At 37.9% G+C, this 23,588-nt stretch overlaps 1 protein-coding gene across 5 annotated transcripts in view; it reads right to left on the bottom strand.

Moving 5' to 3' along the window:
* Positions 1–23,588, bottom strand: part of ZFAND4 (zinc finger AN1-type containing 4) — a 77,795-nt gene that overhangs the window by 9,320 nt on the left and 44,887 nt on the right. For all 5 annotated transcript variants that reach the window (XM_032432227.1, XM_032432232.1, XM_032432230.1 and 2 more), the window contains 2 exons: positions 19,380–19,527; positions 271–1,446 (listed from right to left, as the gene is read on the bottom strand). In XM_032432227.1, the coding sequence (XP_032288118.1) occupies positions 271–1,446; positions 19,380–19,527 (1,324 nt within the window). The remainder of the gene's footprint in view (positions 1–270; positions 1,447–19,379; positions 19,528–23,588) is intronic.

Below are 23,588 nucleotides of genomic sequence, written 5' to 3'. Positions count from 1 at the left end.
ATCTTTAAAAAAATATATTCAGCATTAAAAATATGTCATAAATTGCACAAAATTATTTTCAAATTACAGTTCTCAATTTAGGACTAAAACATTATTTAAAATTCAACTGTCAGAAATATTTTCTACAAACTAGATAAACATTTTATGAGAAACTTATGAAAAGAATTCAACCTTAGGCCTCCTTACTTATGTAAACAAAAAAACAAATTTTAAATATGTTGAATGACTCTAAGGATAACTAGTAGAGCATACTGAAAGGCAAATACTTACTAGAAAAAAATCTGTAGGTTCTAACTGGGGAGAATTTTTCCTAAGGTTTTCCTCCTGAAAATGCTGGAGGCTTGTAGACAGCCCGATTCCAGAGGTCCGAAGCCTGCCTGCTCCATGTGTGCTCTGTAAGCTACCTCTGCTTGCACTCCGGGCCAGCGAAGCAAGAAAACCTATATTATTTACACAACCAACAGGCTCTTTGGAAGCCTTGTTAGCCATTTCTGTAATATCCCGAGCCTCAACTTTAGAAATAATATCAGATCTTTTCCTGGGTGAATCAACTTTAACAGCTCGAAAGCGAGTAGTCCTAGAGAAAGAAGAATCAGTTATATTTCGAACATCCAATGACCGAAGCACATTTTGTGATGCAGGAGACTGGAGATTCCCAGACTCAAAACATTTGGACTGCCTCTGTGATTTCACCAGAGAATTATGGAGCGACCCTGGTGTAGAAGAGCGAAGAGGTGACAAGAGTCTATTCTTGTGAGGACTTAAGTCACGGTGGTTGAGAACTGTAGTTTCTACCGATTCACCACTCAACATTCTTGCAACATGTTTAAGATGCTGCTCTGCAGCTTTCAACCCTTTGTCATCATTAGTGAGTAAGAACTCTGAATTCACCTTCGGTGTGACTTCTAAGCCACTGCTCTGTTCATCAGTGTTTCCTTCTGTAAATGTAGCAAATGAACCCACTTCAGGTAGAAGTGATTCTTCAGTTACACATTCTTCTGAAGTTGAAAATAAAACAGTGTCATCTTCATTATTAGATGACAAATTTCCTGAAAAGTGTTTTGTCCGCCTAGGCAGGGATGATCCAAGATGGAGAACAGAATCAGCAAGCTCTTTGTCATTTTCCAACTCCATATGGGGTATCTGAGGTGGTAGTTTGATGCTACTATTGGAATGAGACTGTGTGTTACTCTCCCAGTTATAATCTTCCTTAAGAAAATCGCTAGCGATAGATGACACGGGTCTATCAGCAGGGGGCAGAGTTGCCAAACTTGAAACTGCATTGCTGGAAGTTTCAGGTAGATATGCATTCTCAGGAGAAGGTAAACATGACTGCCCAATGTGGGGGAGAACCCTTAACAATCTGTGGCGAGCAGCTGCGGTAGAACTACTAGAAGGTCGAGGAGCTATAGGTGGACGAGGTTTTACCTTGACAGCTTTCTTAGGCTAAAAAAAAGAGTGAATACATAATTTCTTACAGTCATTTTGTCTACCTATTAACAAAAATTAATGAAGGAAGAAAATGTTATTTACTGCAACACTGGCATTTTGATAACTTCAATTAAAAATATCTTAAAAGATTAAAATCTTAAGCTTATGACTGAGAAGAATTTTGCTCTCTTTCTCCATTGAGGATGATTTCCTGAGAATGTTAAAAAAGATAAATTTTGTTTTATTTATCTTCCTCACTACTGATTATTTGTCAGAGTTTTGCTGAGAAGAAAACTCACTGATTATAGGAGATATGATATTGCCGACCTATTTTAGATCGCCAGCAATTTGTCCTAGTAAGATGAGTAAATGTTGACTACATAGGTACTACAGAAAAGAGTTAACAGGCCTAAACTGCTATCCTTGCAAAGGCCTGCTTGCAAGGTTGGCCCTTGGCTAGCTTCTGGGAACTTGTATTTCAAGAGGGTTCCCACCACCCTAACTGAAAAGTGCCTAATCTGTTTGTATAAGCAATATGGTTTATGCTAAATACCAGCTTTCCTTCTGGGAGTCTGGAATTTTGGTACATGCTAGGCAGAGGGTGTCTACATCAATGGCCCCTGATAAAACCCCTGGGCACAGAGTCTCTAAAACACTTCCCTGGTAGACAATATTCCATAGTTGTGCTGACACAACTCATTGAAAGAGGAATAAAGCATGTCCATGAGACTCTTCTGGGAAAGGATTCTGGGAAGCTTGTGCTTGGTTTCCTCTGGACCTGAGCCATGAGCCTTTTCCCTTTGATGATTTTACTTCATACCATTTTTGCTGCAATAAATCTTAGCCATGAATGCAACTATATGCTGGTACTGTGAGTCTTCCTAGCAAATCATCAAATTGGGGAGTGGTCTAGGGGTCCTTAATACACTAAGTTTTAATAAAAGTATTATGACAATTCATGATGTCATGGATAAATTTAAAAATTAAGGATATGAAGCCTCAAGATATTGGCTGAAATGTGCATCAGGATGGGGTGGAACACCTGATGACCTAAACAACACTCCCAACCTAGAAATATAAGAAAAGCCAGATAATTTAGTGGACACCAGTTGAGGCAAGAAGTAGAGGAGCTAAAACTGCAAAGAAAGAACCTTGGAAAGATATGCTGGCTCCTGTAGCTGCTTTTATCCTAGGGCCATTGTCATGTCAAACTGCAATTCTCTACTCAACAAAAGTATTCTTCAAAAATGGAGGTGATGACTTCTGGGCCGTAGAGCTTAACAGTGGTTGCCTAAATCTGAATTTCTCCATGCATCCTCCAAAAAACCATACAAATCAACAAGCAAATAAGCAAATAAAATGACCCATAACTCATGCCTTCATCAAAACCAGGGGACAGATAAAATTAACTTCAAGTTACCTATAAGGAGAAAAATACCCAAATCTAGGAGACTCATCTGCAAAGCTTATGCCTGTGGTGAGAGACAAGAAAAAGTGTTGAGCCAGAGAGGAAGGAAGGAAGGGAGTAAGACAGAGAGGGAGGGAGGAAGGGAGAAAAGAGGGAGGGAAAGAGAGGGCAAGAGGAAGGAAAAGAAGAAAGGAAGAAAAAGAAAGGTGTGGATAATCAAGGGCTGATGGAACAAAGATAAAATAAACCCTTAAAGGAGAAAATCCCACTTGATTATGAAAATACTGAAAAGATGTTTAAGATATAGGATATTCAGATTTATTTATTTGTCAGAGAGACAGAGAGCACAAACAGGGGGAGCAGCAGGCAGAGGGAAAGCAGACTCCCCGTTGAGCAAGGAGCCCAACATGGGACTCGATCCCAGGACCCTGGGATCATGACCTGAGCCAAAGGCAGATGCTTAACCAACTGAGCCACCCAGGCATCCCAAGATCTAGGATATTAAAACACAAGCTACTAGGAAACCAAAAGCAAGTGACTTGAAACTGTTCAGGACCTAAGGAGATAGCTTCAAGAAGACACGACTTCTGGGGAAAGAAGGGGTAAACTGAAAGTTCTCCATTGAGACTTGATAGTGAAGGTAAAGAAGGCAGCAAGAAAATAAAAGTAAGCATCCACTGACACAAAAGGGAGTCACCAAATCAGAAAACACAACAACCCAACCTTCCAATGAAAGAGTATTATTGATTAAAAAAACTGCATTTCACTATACCAAGAAAAGAAGGTGCTCTTGAAATAAGAAACTTACTTTGCCATACAAAATCCTCACTTTTGTCTACACACAACTGTTAATATTCCTTTGGTTAAATAAAAATTACAGGCATGCCTCATTTTATTATACCTGGCTTTGATGAACTTCGCAGATACTGTATTCTTCACAAATTGCAGGTTTGTGGCCACCCTGCGTCAAGGAAGCCTATCAAAGCCATTTTTCCAACAGCATTTGCTCACTTTATGTCTGTGTCACATTTTGAGCATTCTCACGATATTTCAAATTTTTTCATTATTATATTTACTATGGTGATCTGTGATCAGTGATCTTGGATGTTACTGTAATTGTTTTAGGGTGTCATGAACCCCACCCATATAAAATGGCAAACTTTATTGATAAATGTTGTATGTGTTCTGACTGCTCCACCAACAGACCATCCCCCCGACTCTCTTCCTCTCCTTGGGCCTCCCTATTCCCTGAGAAACAACAATACTGAAATTGGACCTACAATAGCCTTTAAGTGTTCAAGTGAAAGAAATAGTCGTGCATCTCTCACTTTGAATCAAAAGCTAGAAATGATTAAGCTTAAGGAGGAAGGTATGTCAAAAGCTGAAACGGGCTGAAAGCTAGACCTCCTGCACCAAATAGCCAGGTTGTAAATGTAAAGAAAAAGTTCTTAAAGGAAATGAAAAGTGCTATTCCAGTGAACTCACAAATGACAAGAAAAGTGAAACAGCCTTATTGTAGAAACGGGAGAAAGTTTTAGTAGTCTGGATGGAAGATCAAACCAGCCACAACATTCTCTTAAGCCAAAGCCTAATCCAGAGCAAGGCCCTAACTCTCTTCAATTCTATGATGGTTGAGAGGTAAGGAAGCTGCAGAAGAAAAGTCTGAAATTAGCAGAGGTTTAAAGAAGAAGCTGTCTCCATAACATAAAAGTGCAAGGTGAAGCCACAGTGGTGATGTAAAAGCTGCAGCCAGTTCTCCAGAAGATCTAACTAGAATACTTAATGAAGGTGGCTACACTAACCAACAGATTTTCAATGTAGATGAAATAGCCTCTTAATGGAAGATGTCATCTAGGACTTTCATAGCTAGAAACAGTTCTGTATAAAAGGAGACCAAGAAAACATTACAACTAGATGCAATGCATGATTCTTGATTGGATCCCAGATTGAAAACAGCAAAAATCAAAACAAAATAAAATCAAGTACATTACTGGGACATAGAGAAATATGAATATAGCTGACAGAATGTGTATCAATGATAAATCATATGTATGATAACTGAGTTGTGGTTATGCAGGAGAAGACCCTTGTTCTTAAGAGATAAATGCAAAATGAAGTATTTAGAGGTAAATGATATCTGCAACTAACTCCCAAACGGATCAGGTGAAAAAACAAGGAGAGAAAGCAAACATGTAAAAATGTTAATTGGTGAGTCAAGGTACAGTGTACATGGGTGTCCACTGTACTAGTCCTATAACATTTCTGAAAGACTGAACATTTTTCAAAATACAAAAGGTAAAATAAATAGGTTTTCTGATGAATGCTGAAAGAATCCATTGTTAGAAACCCTAAATGAAAAGAAATACTAAAAGAAATGATTCAGATAGAAGGAAAATAATCCTTGAAGGAAAGCACATAATTGCAGAAAAGAATAAAGAGCAACAGAAAAGGTTAATATGTGGGTAAATATAAATAAAAATATTGGCAATATAAAACAATTGGAGAGGTTCAAAAATTTCGTAAAATTAAAATGTATGACAACAATGACACAAAAGATGTTTGGATATATAAGTGGGGTTAGAGTTCTAGAATTCTGTCATTAACAGGAAAGTGGTAAACATCATTTTTATTGGACTTTAGTAGTTAAGGATGCACATTATAATCTCCAGGGTAATCGCCTGAAAAACCAGCGTAAGGATGCATAACCAACAAAGTAATGCAGAACAAAAACCAAATAAGGGAAAAATAGACTAATCCAAAAAAAGGGCAAGAAGGAGAGAAAAAGCAACATAAAACAGCTGGTTAAACAGAAAACAAAGATGATAAAAATCCAAATATATCAGTAATTACACTGAATTTAAGTAAAATAAAAGACTTAAGTTTGTCAGTTTAGATTTAAAAGATAACACATTGTGTGTCAACTATATTTCAATTAAAAAATAAAATAAAATAATAAAGCCAACAATATACCAGTTAGAAGAGACAAATCCTAAATATAGGGACATAAAGAGATTGAAAGTAGAAGGATAGAAAGAATATACAATAGAAACACAAAGCAAAAGAAAGCTAGCATAGCTATGTTAATAGTAGACAAAGTAGATTTTAGGACAAGTGCATTACTAGAGATAAAGAAAAACATTTTATAATAATACAAATGTTAAACTACAAGACAGATACTACAATTCCTTAGATATCACACAAATCTGTAGTAGATCAAATGACAATTTCAAAATATATAAAATAGGGGCGCCTGGGTGGCTCAGTCGTTAAGCGTCTGCCTTCAGCTCAGGTCATGATCCTGAGTTCCTGGGATCAGCCCCACATCAGGCTCCCTGCTCAGTGGGAAGTCTGCTTCTCCCTCTCCCCAACTTGTGTTCCCTCTCTCACTGTGTCCCTCTGTCAAATAAATAAATAATATCTTTTTTAAAAATGTAAAATAAAAATAAACATCTAAAAGGAGAAACACAAATCTGTAACAAAATAGGGAGACTTTTTAAATAAACACTCTCTCAAAAATGGACAGAAAACAGACCCCCTACAAAAAAAATCAGAAAGGATACAAAAGATCTGAACAACACAATAAACTTGATCTAACTAATACATACAGAATATTACATATAGTGATTCATTACACACCCTTTTCAAGTGCACAAGTAGCATTTACCAATATGCTTTGTCACAAATCAAACCTTAATTAATTTCAAAGGCTTGAAATCATTAAGAGTATGTTCTCTGACCACAGTGAAATTAAACTACAAATCAATAACAAAAAGGTATAAATATTCCACATGTTTGGAAACTAAGGAGGCCACTTCTAAATAAGCCATGAGTCAAAATATAAAGGGGGATTTTGAAAAGATGAGGAGTAAGGAACCCTATTCCAACTGGTCCCCAGAATTGAGCTGTATATCTACCAGACCACTCTGAACACCCACGAAATCAGCCTGAGATGTAAGATGATAGATCTAGATCTCTACAAACAGGATATTGCAGGCGGTTGGTTTCGAGGTCCAAAGCGGGGAGCAGGCAGATATCGGAGGATAAACGGAAGGGGGAGGGAACCTGGCCGTGGGGATCCTACACCGCACGTGAGCGATAGCCTCCAGTGATGGGGACGGGGCACAGACTCACAGACCAGTGGTGGCGGGGAAAGGACATTAGGGCAGCCCCCCAGACTGAAACCCGAGCGGTGGGCAGCGCATGCAAACTGGGGGCAGCTGGCGGTTTTAGAAGCACAAAGGGCAGAGATGTGCCCCAACCTGGAGGCAAGGACTAGGAGCGCTGCGGAGGGGCGCACAACCCAGGACACTGCAGTTTATAGCAGCACAGACAGAAACGGAGAGTGTGGCCTGGAGAGCTCACTGAAGAACAGACTGTGATCTCTCTGCTCTGAGGCAGAGGGTTGGAAACGGTCTGTTCTGCTCTGACTCCCAGAAAAGACAGGGAAAGCCGCCAGGGAAAGCCACCAGAAGAAAAGCCCCAAAAAACCGGTTTTCACTGAGCCCATCCCCACCACAGGGGGCAGGGCAACTCTGACCAAACAGGGTTGCCTGACTGACAGTGTGGCAGGCCCCTCCCCAAGAAGAAGGCTGGGAAAACAAGAGGCCAGCAACCCTAAGGTCCCTATAAAATAGGTGCATCTTGCTTGGGTTGTGGTCAATAATTTGGATTCTATACATTCCCTCAACCACTCCTCAACAGAATGACTAGGAGGAGGAACCCCAAAAATAGGAAAGACTCAGAGACTATGACTTATGCCCCAGATTTACAAATGGATTCAGATATAACCAAGATGTCAGAGATGGAATTCAGGCTAGCAATTGTGAAGACAATAGCTAGAATGGAGAAATCAATTAATGGCAACATAGAGTCTCTAAGGGCAGAAATGAAAGCTGAATTGGCAGAACTTAAAAATGCCATCAATGAGATCCAATCCAATCTAGATAATCTAACAGCTAGGATAAGCAAGGCAGAAGAACAAATTAGTGACCTGGAAGACCAATTAATAGAAAAAAGGGAAAAGAGGAAGCCAGGGAAAAACAATTCAGAATCCATGAAAATAGAATCAGAGAAATAAGTGACACTATGAAACTTTCCAATGTCAGAATTATTGGAATCCCGGAGAGAGTGGAGAGAGAGAGAGGACTAGAAGATATATTTGAGCAAATTGTAGCTGAGAACTTCCCTAATCTGGGGAATGAAACAAACATTCGTGTCCTAGAGGCACAGAGGACCCCTCCCAAGATCAAGGAAAACAGGCCAATGCTCTGGCATGTAATAGTAAAACTTGCAAATCTTAGAACCAAGGAAACCATCTTAAGGGCAGTTAGGGGGAAGAGATTCCTTACGTACAGAGGGAGGAACATCAGAACAACGTCAGACCTATCCACAGAGACCTGGCAAGCCAGAAAGGACTGGCAAGACATATTCAGGGTACTAAACGAGAAGAACATGCAGCCAAGAATACTTTATCCGGCAAGACTGTCATTTAGAATGGATGGAGAGATGCAGAGCTTCCAAGACAGGCAGAAACTGAAAGAATGTGTGATCACTAAGCCGACCCTGCAAGAATATTAAGGGGGGTTCTATAAAAGGAGAAAGACCCCAAGAGTGATATACAACAGAAATTTACAGGGACAATCTATAAAAACAAGGTCTTTACAGGCAACATGATGACAATAAATTCGTATCTTTCAATAATCACTCTCAACGTGAATGGCCTAAACGCTCCCATTAAATGGCACAGCACTGCAGATTGGATAAAAAGACAGGACCCATCCATATGCTGTCTATAGGAGACTCATTTTGAACCTAAAGATACATCCAGACTGAAAGTGAAGGGATGGAGATCCATCTTCCATGCCAGTGGACCTCAAAAGAAAGCTGGGGTAGCAATTCTTATATCAAATTAGATTTTAAACTAAAGATTGTAGTTAGAGACACAGAAGGACACTATATCATGCTTAAAGGGTCTATCCAACAAGAAGATCTAATAATTGTAAATATCTACGCCCCCAACATGGGAGCAGCCACCTACATAAGCCAACTGTTAACCAAAATAGGCATATTGATAACAATACGTTAATTGTAGGAGACCTCAAGACTCCACTCTCAGCAATGGACAGATCATCTAAGCAGAAAATCAACAAGGAAACAAGAGCTTTGAATGACATACTGGACCAGCTGGACCTCATAGATATATACAGAACATTCCACCCTAAAACAACAGAATACTCATTCTTCTTGAGCACACATGGAACTTTCTCCAGAATAGATCACATACCAGGTCACAAATCAGGTCTCAACCGATACCAAAAGACTGAGATTATTACCTGCATATTCTCAGACCATAACGCTTTAAAACTGGAACTCAATCACAAGAAAAAATCTGGAAGGAATTCAAACACTTGGAAGCTAAAGACCACTCTGCTCAAGAATGTTTGGGTCAACCAGGAAATTAAAGAAGAACTTTAACAATTCATGGAAACCAATAAGAATGAAAACACATTGGTCCAAAACCTATGGGATACTGCAAAGGCAGTCCTAAGGGGGGAATACATAGCCATCCAAGCCTCACTCAAAAAAACAGAAAAATCCCGAATTCACCAACTAACTCTACACCTTAAAGAACTAGAGAAAAAGCAACAAATGATGCCTAAGCCATGCATTAGAAGAGAAATAATTAAGGGCGCCTGGGTGGCTCAGTTGGTTAAGCGACTGCCTTCGGCTCAGGTCATGATCCTGGAGTCCCTGGATCGAGTCCCGCATCGGGCTCCCTGCTCGGCAGGGAGCCTGCTTCTCCCTCTGACCCTCCCCCCTCTCATGTGCTCTCTCTCTCTCTCTCTCATTCTCTCTGTCTCAAATAAATAAAATCTTTAAAAAAAAAAAAAAAAGAAGAGAAATAATTAAAATTAGAGCAGAGATCAATGAATTAGAAACCAGAAACACAGTAGATCAGATCAATGAAACTAGAAGCTGGTTCTTTGAAAGAATTAATAAGATCGATAAACCACTGGCCAGACTTATCCAAAAGAAAAGAGAAAGGACCCAAATTAATAAAATTATGAATGAAAGGGGAGAGATCACGACTAACACCAAGGAAATAGAAACAATTATTAGAAATTATTATCAACAACTATATGCCAATAAACTGAGCAACCTGGATGAAATGGATGCCTTCCTGGAAATCTATAAACTCCCAAGACTGAAACAGGAAGAAATTGACAACCCAAATAGGCCAATAACCAGTAACGAGGTTGACGCAGTTATCAAAAACCTCCCAAAAAACGAGAGTCCAGGGCCTGGACTTCCCCCCCGGGGGAATTCTACCAAACATTCAAAGAAGAAATAATACCTATTCTCCTAAAGCTGTTTCAAAAAATAGAAACAGAAGGAAAGCTTCCAGGCTCATTCTATGAGGCTAGCATTACCTTAAACCCGAAACCAGGCAAAGACCCCATCAAAAAGGAGAATTTCAGACCGATATCCCTGAGGAATATGGATTCCAAAATCCTCAACAAAATCCTAGCTAACTGGATCCAACAATACATTAAAAGGATCATCCATCACGACCAAGTGGGATCTATCCCTGGGATGCAACGGTGGTTCAACATTCGCAAATCAATCAATGTGATAGAACACATTAATAAGAGGACAGAGAAGAACCATATGGTCCTCTCAATTGATGCAGAAAAAGCATTTGACAAAATACAGCATCCTTTTCTGATTAAAATTCTTCAGAGTATAGCAATAGAGCAAACATTCCTCAAGTTCATAAAATCCATTTATGAAAAACCCACAGCGAATATCATCCTCAATGAGGAAAAGCTGAGAGCCTTTTCCTTAAGATCAGGAACACATCTAGGATGCCCACTTTTGCCACTATTGTTCAACATAGTACTAGAAGTCCTACCAACAGCAATCAGACAACAAAAAGAAATCAAAGGTATTCAAACTGGCAAAGAAAAAGTCAAACTCACTCTCTCTTTGCAGATGACATGATACTTTATGCGGAAAATCCAAAAGACTCCACCCCCAAATTACTAGAACTCATACAGTAATTCAGTAATGTGGCAGGATACAAAATGCACAGAAATCAGTTGCTTTCTTATACACTAACAATGCAACTGTAGAAAGAGAAATTAGAGAAACGATTCCATTTACAATATAACCAAAAACCATAAGATACCTCGGAATAAACCTAACCAAAGAGGTAAAGGATCTATACTCTAGGAACTACAGAACACTCATGAAAGAAATTGAAGATGACACAAAAAAATGGAAAAACATTCCCTGTTCGTGGATCGGAAGAATAAACATTGTTAAAATGTCTACGCTACCCACAGCAATCTATACCTTCAATGCCATCCCGATCAAAATTCCAATGACATTTTTCAAAGTGCTGGAACAAACAACCCTAAAATTTGTATGGAATCAGAAAAGACCCCGAATCACCAAGGAAATGTTGAAAAACAAAGCTGGGGGCATCACGTTGCCCGATTTCAAGCTATATTACAAAGCTGTGATCACCAAGACAGCATGGTACTGGCACAAAAACAGACATATAGACCAATGGAACAGAATAGAGAGCCCAGATATGGATCCTCAACTCTATGGTCAAATAATCTTTGCCAAAGCAGGAAAAAATATGCAATGGAAAAAACAGAGTCTCTTCAATAAATGGTGCTGGGAAAATTGGACGGCTATATACAGAAGAATGAAACTCAACCATTCTCTAACACCATACACAAAGATAAACTCAAAGTGGATGAAAGACCTCAATGTGAGACAGGAATCCATCAAAATCGTAGAGGAGAACATAGGCAGTAACCTCTTTGACATCGCCCACAGCAACTTCTTTCAAGATACATCTCCAAAGGCTAGTGAAACAAAAGCAAAAATGAACTTTTGGGACTTCATCAAGATAAAAAGCTTCTGGGGCGCCTGGGTGGCTCAGTCATTAAGCGTCTGCCTTCAGCTCAGGTCATGATCCTGGGATCCTGGGATCGAGCCCTACATCGGGCTCCCTGCTCCGCAGGAGGCCTGCTTCTCCCTCTCCCACTCTCCCTGCTTGTGTTCCCTCTCTCGCTATGTCTCTCTCTGTGTCAAATAAATAAATAATTTTTTTTAAAAAAAGATAAAAAGCTTCTGCACAGCAAAGGAAACAGTCAACAAAACAAAGAGGCAACTCACAGAACGGGAGAAGATATTTGCAAATGACACTACAGATAAAGGGCTGGTATCCAAGATCTATAAAGAACTTCTCAAACTCAACACCCAAAAAACAAATAATCAAGTCAAAAAATGGGCAGAAGACACGAACAGACACTTCTCCAAAGAAGACATACAAATGGCTAACAGACACATGAAAAAATGTTCATCATCATTAGTCATCAGGGAAATCAAAATCAAAATCAGTTAGAATGGCAAAAATTGATAAGGCAAGAAACAACAAATGTTGGAGAGGTTGTGGAGAAAGGGGAACCCTCTTACACTGTTGGTGGGAATGCAAGTTGGTACAGCCACTTTGGAAAACAGTGTAGAGGTGCCTCAAAAATTAAAAAATAGAGCTACCCTATGACCTAGCAATTGCACTGCTGGGTATTTACCCCAAAGACACAGATGTAGTGAAAAGAAGGGCCATATGCACCCCAATGTTCATAGCAGCAATGTCCGCAACAGCCAAACTGTGGAAAGAGCTGAGATGCCCTTCAACAGATGAATGGATAAAGAAGATGTGGTCCATATATACAATAGAATATTGCTCAGCCATCAGAAAGGATGAATACCCAACTTTTACATCAACATAGTTGGGACTGGAGGAGATTATGCTAAGTGAAATAAGTCAAGCAGAGAAGTTCAATTATCATACGGTTTCACTTATTTGTGGAACATAAGTAATAGCATGGAGGACATTAGGAGAAGGAAGGGAAATATGAAGGGGGGGGAAATCGGAGGGAGAGATGAACCATGAGAGACTATGGACTCTGAGAAACAAACTGAGGGTTTTAGAGGGGAGGAGGGTGGAGGGATGGGCTAGCCTCGTGATGGGTATTTTTTTTTTTAAAGATTTTATTTATTTATTTGACAGAGAGAGACACAGCGACAGAGGGAACACCAGCAGGGGGAGTGAGTGAGGGACAAGCAGGCTCCCAGCTGAGCAGGGAGCCCGATGCGAGGCTCGATCCCAGCACCCTGGGATCACGACCTGAGCTGAAGGCAGACGCTTAACCGACTGAGCCACCCAGGCGCCCCCGCCGTGATGGGTATTAAGGAGAGCACATACTGCATGGAGCACTGGGTGTTATATGAAAACAATGAATCGTGGATCACTACATCAAAAACTAATGATGTATTGGATGATGACTAACATAACATAATAAAATTTAAAAAAAAGTAATATAAAGATTTAATGTAATCTCTATCAAAATCTCAATTACATTTTCTTCAAAAATAGAATAATCCATCCTAAAACTCATATGGAACCTCAGGGAACTCCAAATAGCCAAAACAATATTTTTTTTTTTTTAAAGATTTTATTTACTTGACAGAGAGAGCAAGAGAGGGAGCACAAGCAGGGGGAGTGGGAGAGGAGAAGCAGGCTTCCCGCTGAGCGGGGAGCCCGACGCAGGGCTCCATTTCAGCACCCCAGGATCATGACCTGAGCCGAAGGCAGACGCTTAATGACTGAGCCACCCAGGCGCCCCCAGCCAAAACAATCTTAACAAAGAAGAACAAAATTGTAGGTTTCTTACCTCCTGATTTCAAACTTATTTCAAAGCAACAGTAATCAAAAGAGTGTGGTACTCAAAAGAATGAAAAGAAACCAATACCTTTACCATATACAAAAATAAATTCAAAATGGGGACGCCTGGGTGGCTCAGTCAGTTAAGTGTCTGCCTTCAGCTCAGTCATGATCCCAGGGTCCTGGGATCGAGTCCCACGCCGGGCTCATTGCTGGGCGAGGAGCCTGCTTCTCCCCCTGCTTATGCTCTCTCTTTCTCTCTCTCTCTCTGACAATAAATAAAATCTTTAAAAATAAATAAATAAATCCAATATGGATTAAAGACTTGAATATACGACCTGAAACTATAAAACTCCTAGAAGAAAACATAGCCAATAAGCTCTTTGATGATGGTCTTAGTAATATTTTGGGGGGCCAGTCTCCTTAGGCAAGGGCAACAAAAGCTAAAGTAAACAAATGGGATTACATCAAACTAAAAAACTTTTGCACAGTGAAGGAAAGCAATAACAAAACAAAATGGCAACCCGCTGAATGGGGAAAGATATTTGCAAATCATATATCTGATAAGGGGTTAATATCCAAAATATGTAAAGAACTTACACAACTTAATATCGAACAACCAACCAACCAGATTAAAACATAGGCAGAGGACTTGAATAGACATTTTTCCAAAGAAGATATACAGATGGCCAATAGGCACATGAGAAGATGTTCAATATCACTAATTATTGGGGAAATGCAAATCCAAACTACAGTGAGCTATCACTTCACATCTGTCAAATTGGCTATTACCAGAAAAATTAAAACAACAAGTATTAGCAAGGATATAGAGAAAAAGGAACCCTCATACATTTGGTAGGAATGCCAGCTGGTACAGCCACTCTGGAAAACAGTATGGAGGTTCCTCAAAAACTTAAAAATAGGGGAGCCTGTGTGACTCAGTTGGTTAAGTGTCTGACTCTTGATTTTGGCTCAGGTCATGATCTCAGGGTCCTAGAATCAAGCCCCCCATTGGGTTCTACACTCAGCAGGGGGGCTGTTTGAGGATTCTCTCTCCCTCTTCCTCTGCCCCTCCCTCCACTCATGTTCTCTTTCAAGCAAATAAAATCTTTTTTAAAAATTAAAAATAGAATTACCGTACAATATATCAAAATTCTACTTCTGGGCATTGACCTGAAGAAAAGAGAAACACCAATTGAAAGAGATTATGTGTGCTCCTATGTTCAATGTCACATTATTTACAATAGCTAAGATATGGAAGAAACCTAAGTGTCCACTGATAGATGGATAAAGATGTGGTATATATACGCAATGAAATATTAGCCAAAAAAAAAAAGAATAAAATCTTGTCATTTGCGACAACATGTATAGACCTTGAAGGTATTATGTTAAGTGGAATAAGTCAAACAAAGACAAATACTGTATGATTTCACATATACATGGAATGAAAAAAACAAAACAAACAAAAACAAATGGAGACAAACTCATAGATACTGGAAACAAACCAGAATGAGGGGTTGGGGGCGGGACAAAACAGATGAAGAGGATTAAGAGGCAAAAACTTCCAGTTATAAAAGAAATAAGTCATGGGGCGCCTGGGTGGCTCAGTTGGTTGGGCGACTGCCTTCGGCTCAGGTCATGATCCTGGAGTCCCTGGATCGAGTCCTGCATCGGGCTCCCTGCTCAGCGGGGAGTCTGCTTCTCCCTCTGACCCTCCCCCCTCTCATGTACTCGCTCTCTCTCATTCTCTCTCTCTCAAATAAATAAATAAAAATCTTTATAAAAAAAAAAGAAATAAGTCATGGTGATGTAATGTACAGCAAAGGAAATACAGTTAATAATATTGTAATAACTTTGTGTATTGACAGATGGTAACTAGACTTATTCTGGGGATCATTTCATAATATATAAAAATAATGAATCACTATGATGTACACCTAAAATTAATAGGATATATTGTATGTCAATTATATTTCAATAAAAAAATAAAGGTGTGGTACTGGCATAAAGACAGACATATGGACCAATGGAATAGAGTAGACAGCCCAGAAATAAACCCTCACATATGTGGTCAAATGACTTTCAACAAAGTATCAAGACCACCCAATGGGGAAAAGACTGTTTCTTCAACAAGTGGAAGAGGGAAAATTGGATACCCACATTCAAAAGAATGAAGTTGGGAGTCTTACCTTACACCACATACAAAAATTAACCTAAAATGTACCAAAGATCTAAATGTAAGACCTAAAATTATAAAACTTTTAGGAGAAAACAGAAGGAAAAGCTTCATGACATTGGATTTGGCAATGATTTTTTGGATACGAAATCAAAAAAGTATGGGCAACAAAAGTAAAAACAGATAAAATGGACTACATAGAAATTTGAAATTTTGGTGTATCAAAGGACACTACCGTCAGAGCAAAAAGGCAACCTATAGGAGAAAATATTTGCAAATCACATACCTTCTAAGAATTCAGTATCCAGAATATATTTCTAAAGAACTCTTAAACCTCAACGACAAAAACAAATAACCGAATTCAAAAATGGGCCACAGACTTGAATAGACATTTCTCCAAAGAAGATATACAAGTGGTCAACTAGCACATGAAAAGATGCTCAACATCACTAACCTTTAGAAAAATGCAAATCAAACCTGCAATGAGATATCACCTCACACCAATGAGGATGACTACTCTTTAAAAAATAACAAAAAAGCAAGTGTTGGTGAGGATGTGGAAAAATTGGAAACTTTGTGTATCACCAGTAGATTGTAAGATGGTACATACAACTGCTGTAGAAAACAATATGGCAGGGCGCCAGGATGGCTCAGTCGTTAAGCGTCTGCCTTTGGCTCAGGTCATGGTCCCAGGGTCCTGGGATCAAGCCCCGCATCGGGCTCCCTGCTCGGCAGGAAGCCTGCTTCTCCCTCTCCCACTCCCCCTGCTTGTGTTCCCTCTCTTGCTGTGTCTCTGTCAAATAAATAAAATCTTTACAAAAAAAAGAAAACAATATGGCAATTCCTCAAAAAATTAACAACAGAATTACCATAGGATCTTGAAATTCTGGGTATATATCCAAAGGATTGATCTCAAAGAGATATTTATATACCCATGTTGATAGCAGCATTCTTCACAACAGCCAAGAGGTAGAGTCTCCATCGACAGATGCATGGGTAAATAAAATGTTATACACACACACACACACACACACAAAATGGAATATTACTCAACCTTAAAAATATGGAAATTATGACATATTCTACAACATGGATGAATTCTGAGCACATGGCTAAACGAAGTACGTCATCCACAAAACAAAAACAAAAACAAAAAAATAAAACTGTATGATTCCACTTTATACAAGGTATCTAGAGAGTCAAGTTTATAGAAACAGCAGAATTGTGGTTGCCAGGGACTGCAGGGGGAGCAGGGAAATAGGGAATTGTTTAATGAGTACAGAGTTTCACTTTGCATGATGAAAAAGTTCTAAAGATTGATTGTGCAATAGTATGAATGTACTTAACATTACTGAACAACATGTAAACTCAAAAATGATTAAGATACTAAATTTTATGTATATTTTACAACTAAAAACAATTAAAAAATTATAAAATCTAGGTGATAGATAAATGGGTGTTCACTGTAAAATTCTTTCAATTTTGCTGTATGTTAGAAAAAATTACAGACCAATTTCCCTGATAAAAGTCCTAAATACAGTATTAGCAAATGAAACATAAAGATATAAAAAGGAAGATTCATCACAACCAAGAGTGGTTCATTCTAAGAATGTAAGAATGATTTCATATTAAAAAAAGTAATTCACATTATCAGAATATTTTTGCTCCATGCAAAATGATTTTTAATTTCTTTGGATTTATTCCACCCATCGACTACTTAGAAGTGTGTTATTTCCAAAATATTGGACTTCCCAAATATCTGTTATGGATTCCTAGCTTTATCCCATTATAATAAGAGACCCTTTTTGTATGATTTCAATCTTTTCAAATTTATCGGGACTTGTCTGATAGCAAACAATATGGTTTATCTTAGTAAATGTTCTGCGTGCACTTAACAAGAATGTATATTCTGCTGTTTTTAGGTGGAGCATTCTGTAAATGTCAATCAGAACAAGTAGGTTGATAGTGTTATTCAAGTCTTCTTAGATCTTTTCTGATTCACTAGCTTTTCTATCAATTTTTTGAGAGTGTGAATGTAGAATTCTTCTAAAATAACTGGGTTTGCTGATTTCTCTTTGAAGCTTTTGCTTTGCATATTTTGAAGTTCTGTTATTAGATGCATAAACATTTAGATTGTGGAGAAAGAAATTTTTTTCAATAGAGCTAGGTCAACTGTTCTCCACCTGGAAGAAATTATCTTTACCCTACTTCACATTACATTTTTTAAAAAGTTTTTTTAGATGGATTGTAAATCTAAATGAGAAAGGAACAATTACAGAGCTCTTGCAAAATTGGCGTAGTGACTAAAGCTACATATAAAACTACCCTATGACAAGTACCTTCCTAGGCTTATGCCCCAAAGAAAAGAGTGCATACGTCCACCAAAAACATGTATAAGAATGTTGAAAGCATCTTTACTGATGAAAGCCAAACACTACAAACAATCCAACCTATCAAAAGGAGAGAAACAAACTGAAGAATAGTCATACAATAGAATAGTACATAGCAGAAAAAAGAATGAACTGATACCCACAATATGGATGATTTACAAAAGTATGTTGTTGGGCAAAAGAAACCAGACCAAAAAAAAAAAGAAGAGGATATTTATACAAAGTTCAACAACTGGCAAAACTAATTTATGGTGACAAGTGTAAGAATAGTAGTTATTTCTGGGAGTAGGGAAAGGTTATAAGGAAACCTGGTCCTATTTTAATCTGGGTTGTACCTACATGAGTGTATATAAATGTAAAAATTCATCAAGCTGTACATTCAAGATCTGTGAACCTTATTATATGTATATATTATATTTCAAGAAAGAAAAAGGGATTAGTTATTAAGAGAGTGAAAAGCAAAGTAACAGAGTAGTGATATGTGTGTGTGTGTATGACAAAGGATTTATATCCAGAATACATAAAGATAAAAAAAAATCAGTAAGGAAAAAACATACCACTGAACAGAAAAATGCCCAAGAGATATGAACAGGCATTTTACAAAAAGGGATATCCAAATACCCAATAAACATGGGAAAGGTGCTCAACCTCATCAGTCAGAGGAATACAAATTAAAACCACAATGTGAGGCAACTACACATCAACCAGAATGACAAAAATAAATAAGAAGGATCATACCAAATGCTGGTAAGACTGTGTGAAAACCCTCTCTCATTCACTACTGGACAGTTGAATGTAAACTGGTTCAATTACTTTGGAATTACTTTGGAAAACTGACAATATCTAGTAAAGCTAAACATAGGAATATTCCTTATCAAAGCCCAAATAGAGGCAGTATCTATAAAAAGCAAACATTAACAGAGCATTTTAAAAAGTAACTATTGCAAGATTAAGATTAGACTATTTTTTATTATCCTTCTTAGCACTAGAGCTATGAAATTAAAAAAAAACAGTGAATTATTTTAAGTGCAATATATCACAGTAGATGTATTGGTGGCCTAAAAAAACAATTCATCACTGTTAATATCTCAATAAATAACTGAGGCCAGAAACTTGAAATGAACAATATTTTATAAATAATTCATTTTCACAATTATCAACAGACCTCAATGCTGTGAGCCCTGCAGGGACAAACTAGAGAAAAGCCTGGCCAAATGCCAACAGCTTCACCTTTTTGCTGAGATTCATGTTCTCCATCTTAGCCTTCAGCAGCTTCATCTTATTCATAGTTATTGAATTTTCAATTATCTGTTGCCCAGAAGGAGAAGGCTCAATTTCTTCATCTTCATCCGTATACAAATTATACACAGACCCACCACTGCAAAGAAAGCAATAATTACTACTGAGATGTTTCTGATACCTGCTCAATGACTAAAAATACTTATGTGCAATAGAAACTATACAGATGCTGCTAATGGTAAAAGAATAAATCTTGTCAATGTAAATTCAAGGCAAATGTATTTCAAAAAATATACTTCTTAGAAGAAAAAAATAAATATGGATAAATACCATGATCTAGCATGACTGACATATCTAGCACAGCTAAGCTTTTCTGAAGTCAATATACCACAAGTGAAGGTCTTAATGGCACCTACTACCTCACTCCCACAGAAGCAAAATCCATCTTCACAAAAATGCACTGATTTCATTTTATCAGCCAAGGCTGATAATTGCAAAACCTAGACCACAGGCTGATCAGAATTCCATTTAACTGGGGCGCCTGGGTGGCTCAGTCGTTAAGCGTCTGCCTTCGGCTCAGGTCATGATCCCAGGGTCCTGGGATCGAGCCCCGCATCGGGCTCCCTGCTCGGCGGGAAGCCTGCTTCTCCCTCTCCCACTCCCCCTGCTTGTGTTCCCTCTCTTGCTGTCTCTCTCTGTCAAATAAATAAATAAAAAAAAAAATCTTTAAAAAAAAAAAAAAAAAGAATTCCATTTAACCATAATGAAAAAGAAATTGACACAGAAGTCCAGATTTTTATTCATCCTGAGAGGATTTTCACTAAAAAAGAACTCACACAGGTGTCATTAGAACATTATCTGTTCTTAAAGAACAATGAAAAAATAAGAATAACAAGATTTTTTTCAGCATTTGGAAGCATAACCACCTAGAACAGCGTGTATTTTAAAATGAAAAAAGAAACCCCAGTCAAGTCATGTCACAAATTATTATACACGTAAAACATCTGAATTACTGATCAGTCACCATGACATTTATTCATACCTTAACATAATTATTATTTGGAGCCCCTTCTCTTTGACTGCATAATATACTGGCACTTATCCCACTATCCTCATATTTATACTTATATGTCTATCTTTCCTTCTCACTCCCCCCATATGTAAGCAAGATGAAAGCAGATATTAGGCCTTATTCATCTTCTTAGTCTCAGTGCCTGGCACAGTGCTTGGTGCATAGCCAATGAATGTTGAACTAAACATAAACATTAGTGAAATTTCACTCAGCTTTTTCAGTAACAGTAAAATTACAACGGTAAAGGTTTAGGATAAACACAAGTTCAGCATATTTGTAGAATGACTAAGATTTTAAATAGAGCAGACTAAGAATAAGTATTGATCACCATGTCTGATTTACTTACAGAAAAACTAAAGTATGTATCTCTGCTAATGTATGAGGGTTAACAAAATTTCCTGTTCTATATGGTTGTAAGAAATGGAAATAATTTAGGATAATCTTAAATAAGAAGGGCATATTCCATACCACTTCTGAAGCACATACTACCACCACACAAAGGCGAAGTACATAATGGATAGCCCCATTCTTAAAACTTTACATGGTGAAAATGATGACATTTTGAAATCACAGATGAACTACGTGCATAGCAGGTACGGCATCAGGAGGAATGACAGCGGAAATATGTCTCCATAAGCAATTTAGTCCCTCGTGTTTGACTGGTGACCATCACTTGCACCTACTGTAGATGCCTACCACAATATGAAAATTGACACAATGGGAACAACACTAAATTAATATTGCTATCATTTACTGAATGCTACTCTGCCAGATACTTTTTACACACTATTTCTAATCCTCATAAAAACTATGTAAGGTGATATTATATCTCATTTTATAAATGAAGAGATGGCAGTTGAGAGAGGTTTTACTAAACCTGTAAATGGTGGACTTAAGATTCAAATCCCCTGCCTCCAAAGTCTACTCTTTATACTATTTCCTGTTGCTCCCTCAGGCATCAAACAACAGACTTTACTGCATTATGCTTGTGAACCCAAATAAGTGATAGAACTTACAGTATGTGAGGGCTCTTGTACCTGAAAAGGAGGGATGAGTGGAGATTTTTGCCACTTCACCCTTAGAGTTGAAAGGAATGACTCTAATATATTCTATCCTTGGTCACCTTGCAGTATTTTAAGTACTTCTCTCATACATCCTATGGTTATTTTAACTTTACATACCCATACTGAATACCGAAAGAGGTTTCTGACTCAACTTTCCTGTCATAAAAAACTGGCCCTTTACTGTTTTCCATGGGATGGAAAACAGTCTGTGTGCATGTGCTTGCATGCACACGTGCATGTACATATGTGTATTTTTTAAAGTACAATCATGATAACTATTTCAATGGATGTATTTTTGAGGGTAAAAACATGCTTTTAAATCCACCTAATTTTTTTCAAAGAACCACATTACTGTGTTTTCTCTCACAGAACAGATTTAGGAGATCAGTTAAAAACCAATTTTTTTCAAAATGGAAAAATGTAACTAGACTAGGATAATGTAGTAATTTATAAACTTAATCCATAAATATCTTTTTTCATATTTAAATGTTCTAAATATTTTCTTAAGTTTCTAGATATTTTCTTGAATGCTGTATTTAATTTTTTCTAAATCTTTTAATCTAATAATGTGATTAAAGAACAAAAGATGGGCAAATGAATATTTATTCCAACATGAATATTATTCATCCAGAAGCCAAGTACTCACGTGACTTGCACAGACAAGTTACCATTTAATTAAAATTGTCTTGCATTGCCTCCTTTTATTTCTTTCCACTTAAACCAGCAATAAGGTGGCATGATTAACTATAAAGATTTAAGACTAAAAATGACTGGTACTAGATTTTGTACCAGAATGAGTTAAATTAGCACCCATGCTCCCTGTTTCCTCCCTAGAGCACGAGTTGGTAAACTATGGCCACAGGCCAAGTTCATTCTACCACTTACTTTTGTGTGGTCCACAAGAATGGTTTTGACACTTCTAAATAGTTGAAAAAAATCAAAATAATATTTCATAATGTTAAATTATATCCAATTCATATTTGTGTCCATAAATAAAAAGTTTGATTGAACACTGCCACCCTCACTGGATCACATGTTACAGGTGGCAGCTTCGGCACTGCAATGATAGAGCTGAGCAGCCACATTAGAATCGTATGTGGCCGTCTCACCGCTCTGCACTTCGGCTTGGCACACTACAAAGCACACTGGCACAATCATAATTCCACAGCATTTTGAGTGCCATGTGTATCATCATACCACGACACTGACACACACACACTCCTAACATGTCAGAACAAGAAGCGTGAACTTTGAATGCCGCAGGTTTAAGGCACAGTAGAGAGTGGATTGTTTCACCGTCAATTACGTGCGATACATGGCAAAGTATTGTGTTCATTATGCAATGACGCTGTGGCTGTGCTAAAGAAAAAACACTTATTTGGACATTACCAGACTAAGAACTCATCACACTATTCCCAACTTGCAAGAAAGTGTCAGAAAAACTGCAAAAATTTAAAATGGCATCTCATCGAAGTAGAATTTCTTCACAAAAAGAAAAAACGAAAATGAAACTGCAACCAAAGTAAGTTTCTGAGGGGCTAATTTACTAGCTAGTAAGAAAATCTGTTTGCCAACAGTGAATTAATTAAACTATGCTTGATCACAGCAATTGAAGAAATGTGTCCAGAGAAAATAAACTTGTTTAAATGAAGACTACCCCTTTGGCAAGAACAATTTCTTGAAGAATTGGCAACAGTGGAAGCAACAACAATAGTCAACTAAACAATAAGGCAATGATTTGGAGTTCTGTTCCTTGGCTTTTGATGACTCAACATAAGTTATTGGTACCGTTCAGTTGTTTTTGTTTATCAAGGCATCAATACCAACTTTGAAGTTAGTGAAGAATGAAGCCCCTATGAATAGTCTGCATGAAACAACTACAGGTAAGAAGATTTTCAAGAGCTGCTAAAACACTAATTCAGTAAACTTGAAGTGAAATCTCCTACAAGTGATAGAGTAAAAATATGTGTGGAACAGAAAAAAAAATAAGTTGGACAAATTTACAAAGCTAATGGAAACCTAAGGTGTTAAAGTAAGGTGGTTACTCGCTGTATTCTTCATCAG

Source organism: Phoca vitulina, unplaced genomic scaffold, assembly GCF_004348235.1.
Source record: "Phoca vitulina isolate PV1807 unplaced genomic scaffold, GSC_HSeal_1.0 scaffold48, whole genome shotgun sequence".
NCBI lineage: Eukaryota > Metazoa > Chordata > Mammalia > Carnivora > Phocidae > Phoca > Phoca vitulina.
The sequence above is the reverse complement of the archived record's forward strand: the minus strand, read 5'-3'. Positions and strand labels throughout refer to the sequence as shown.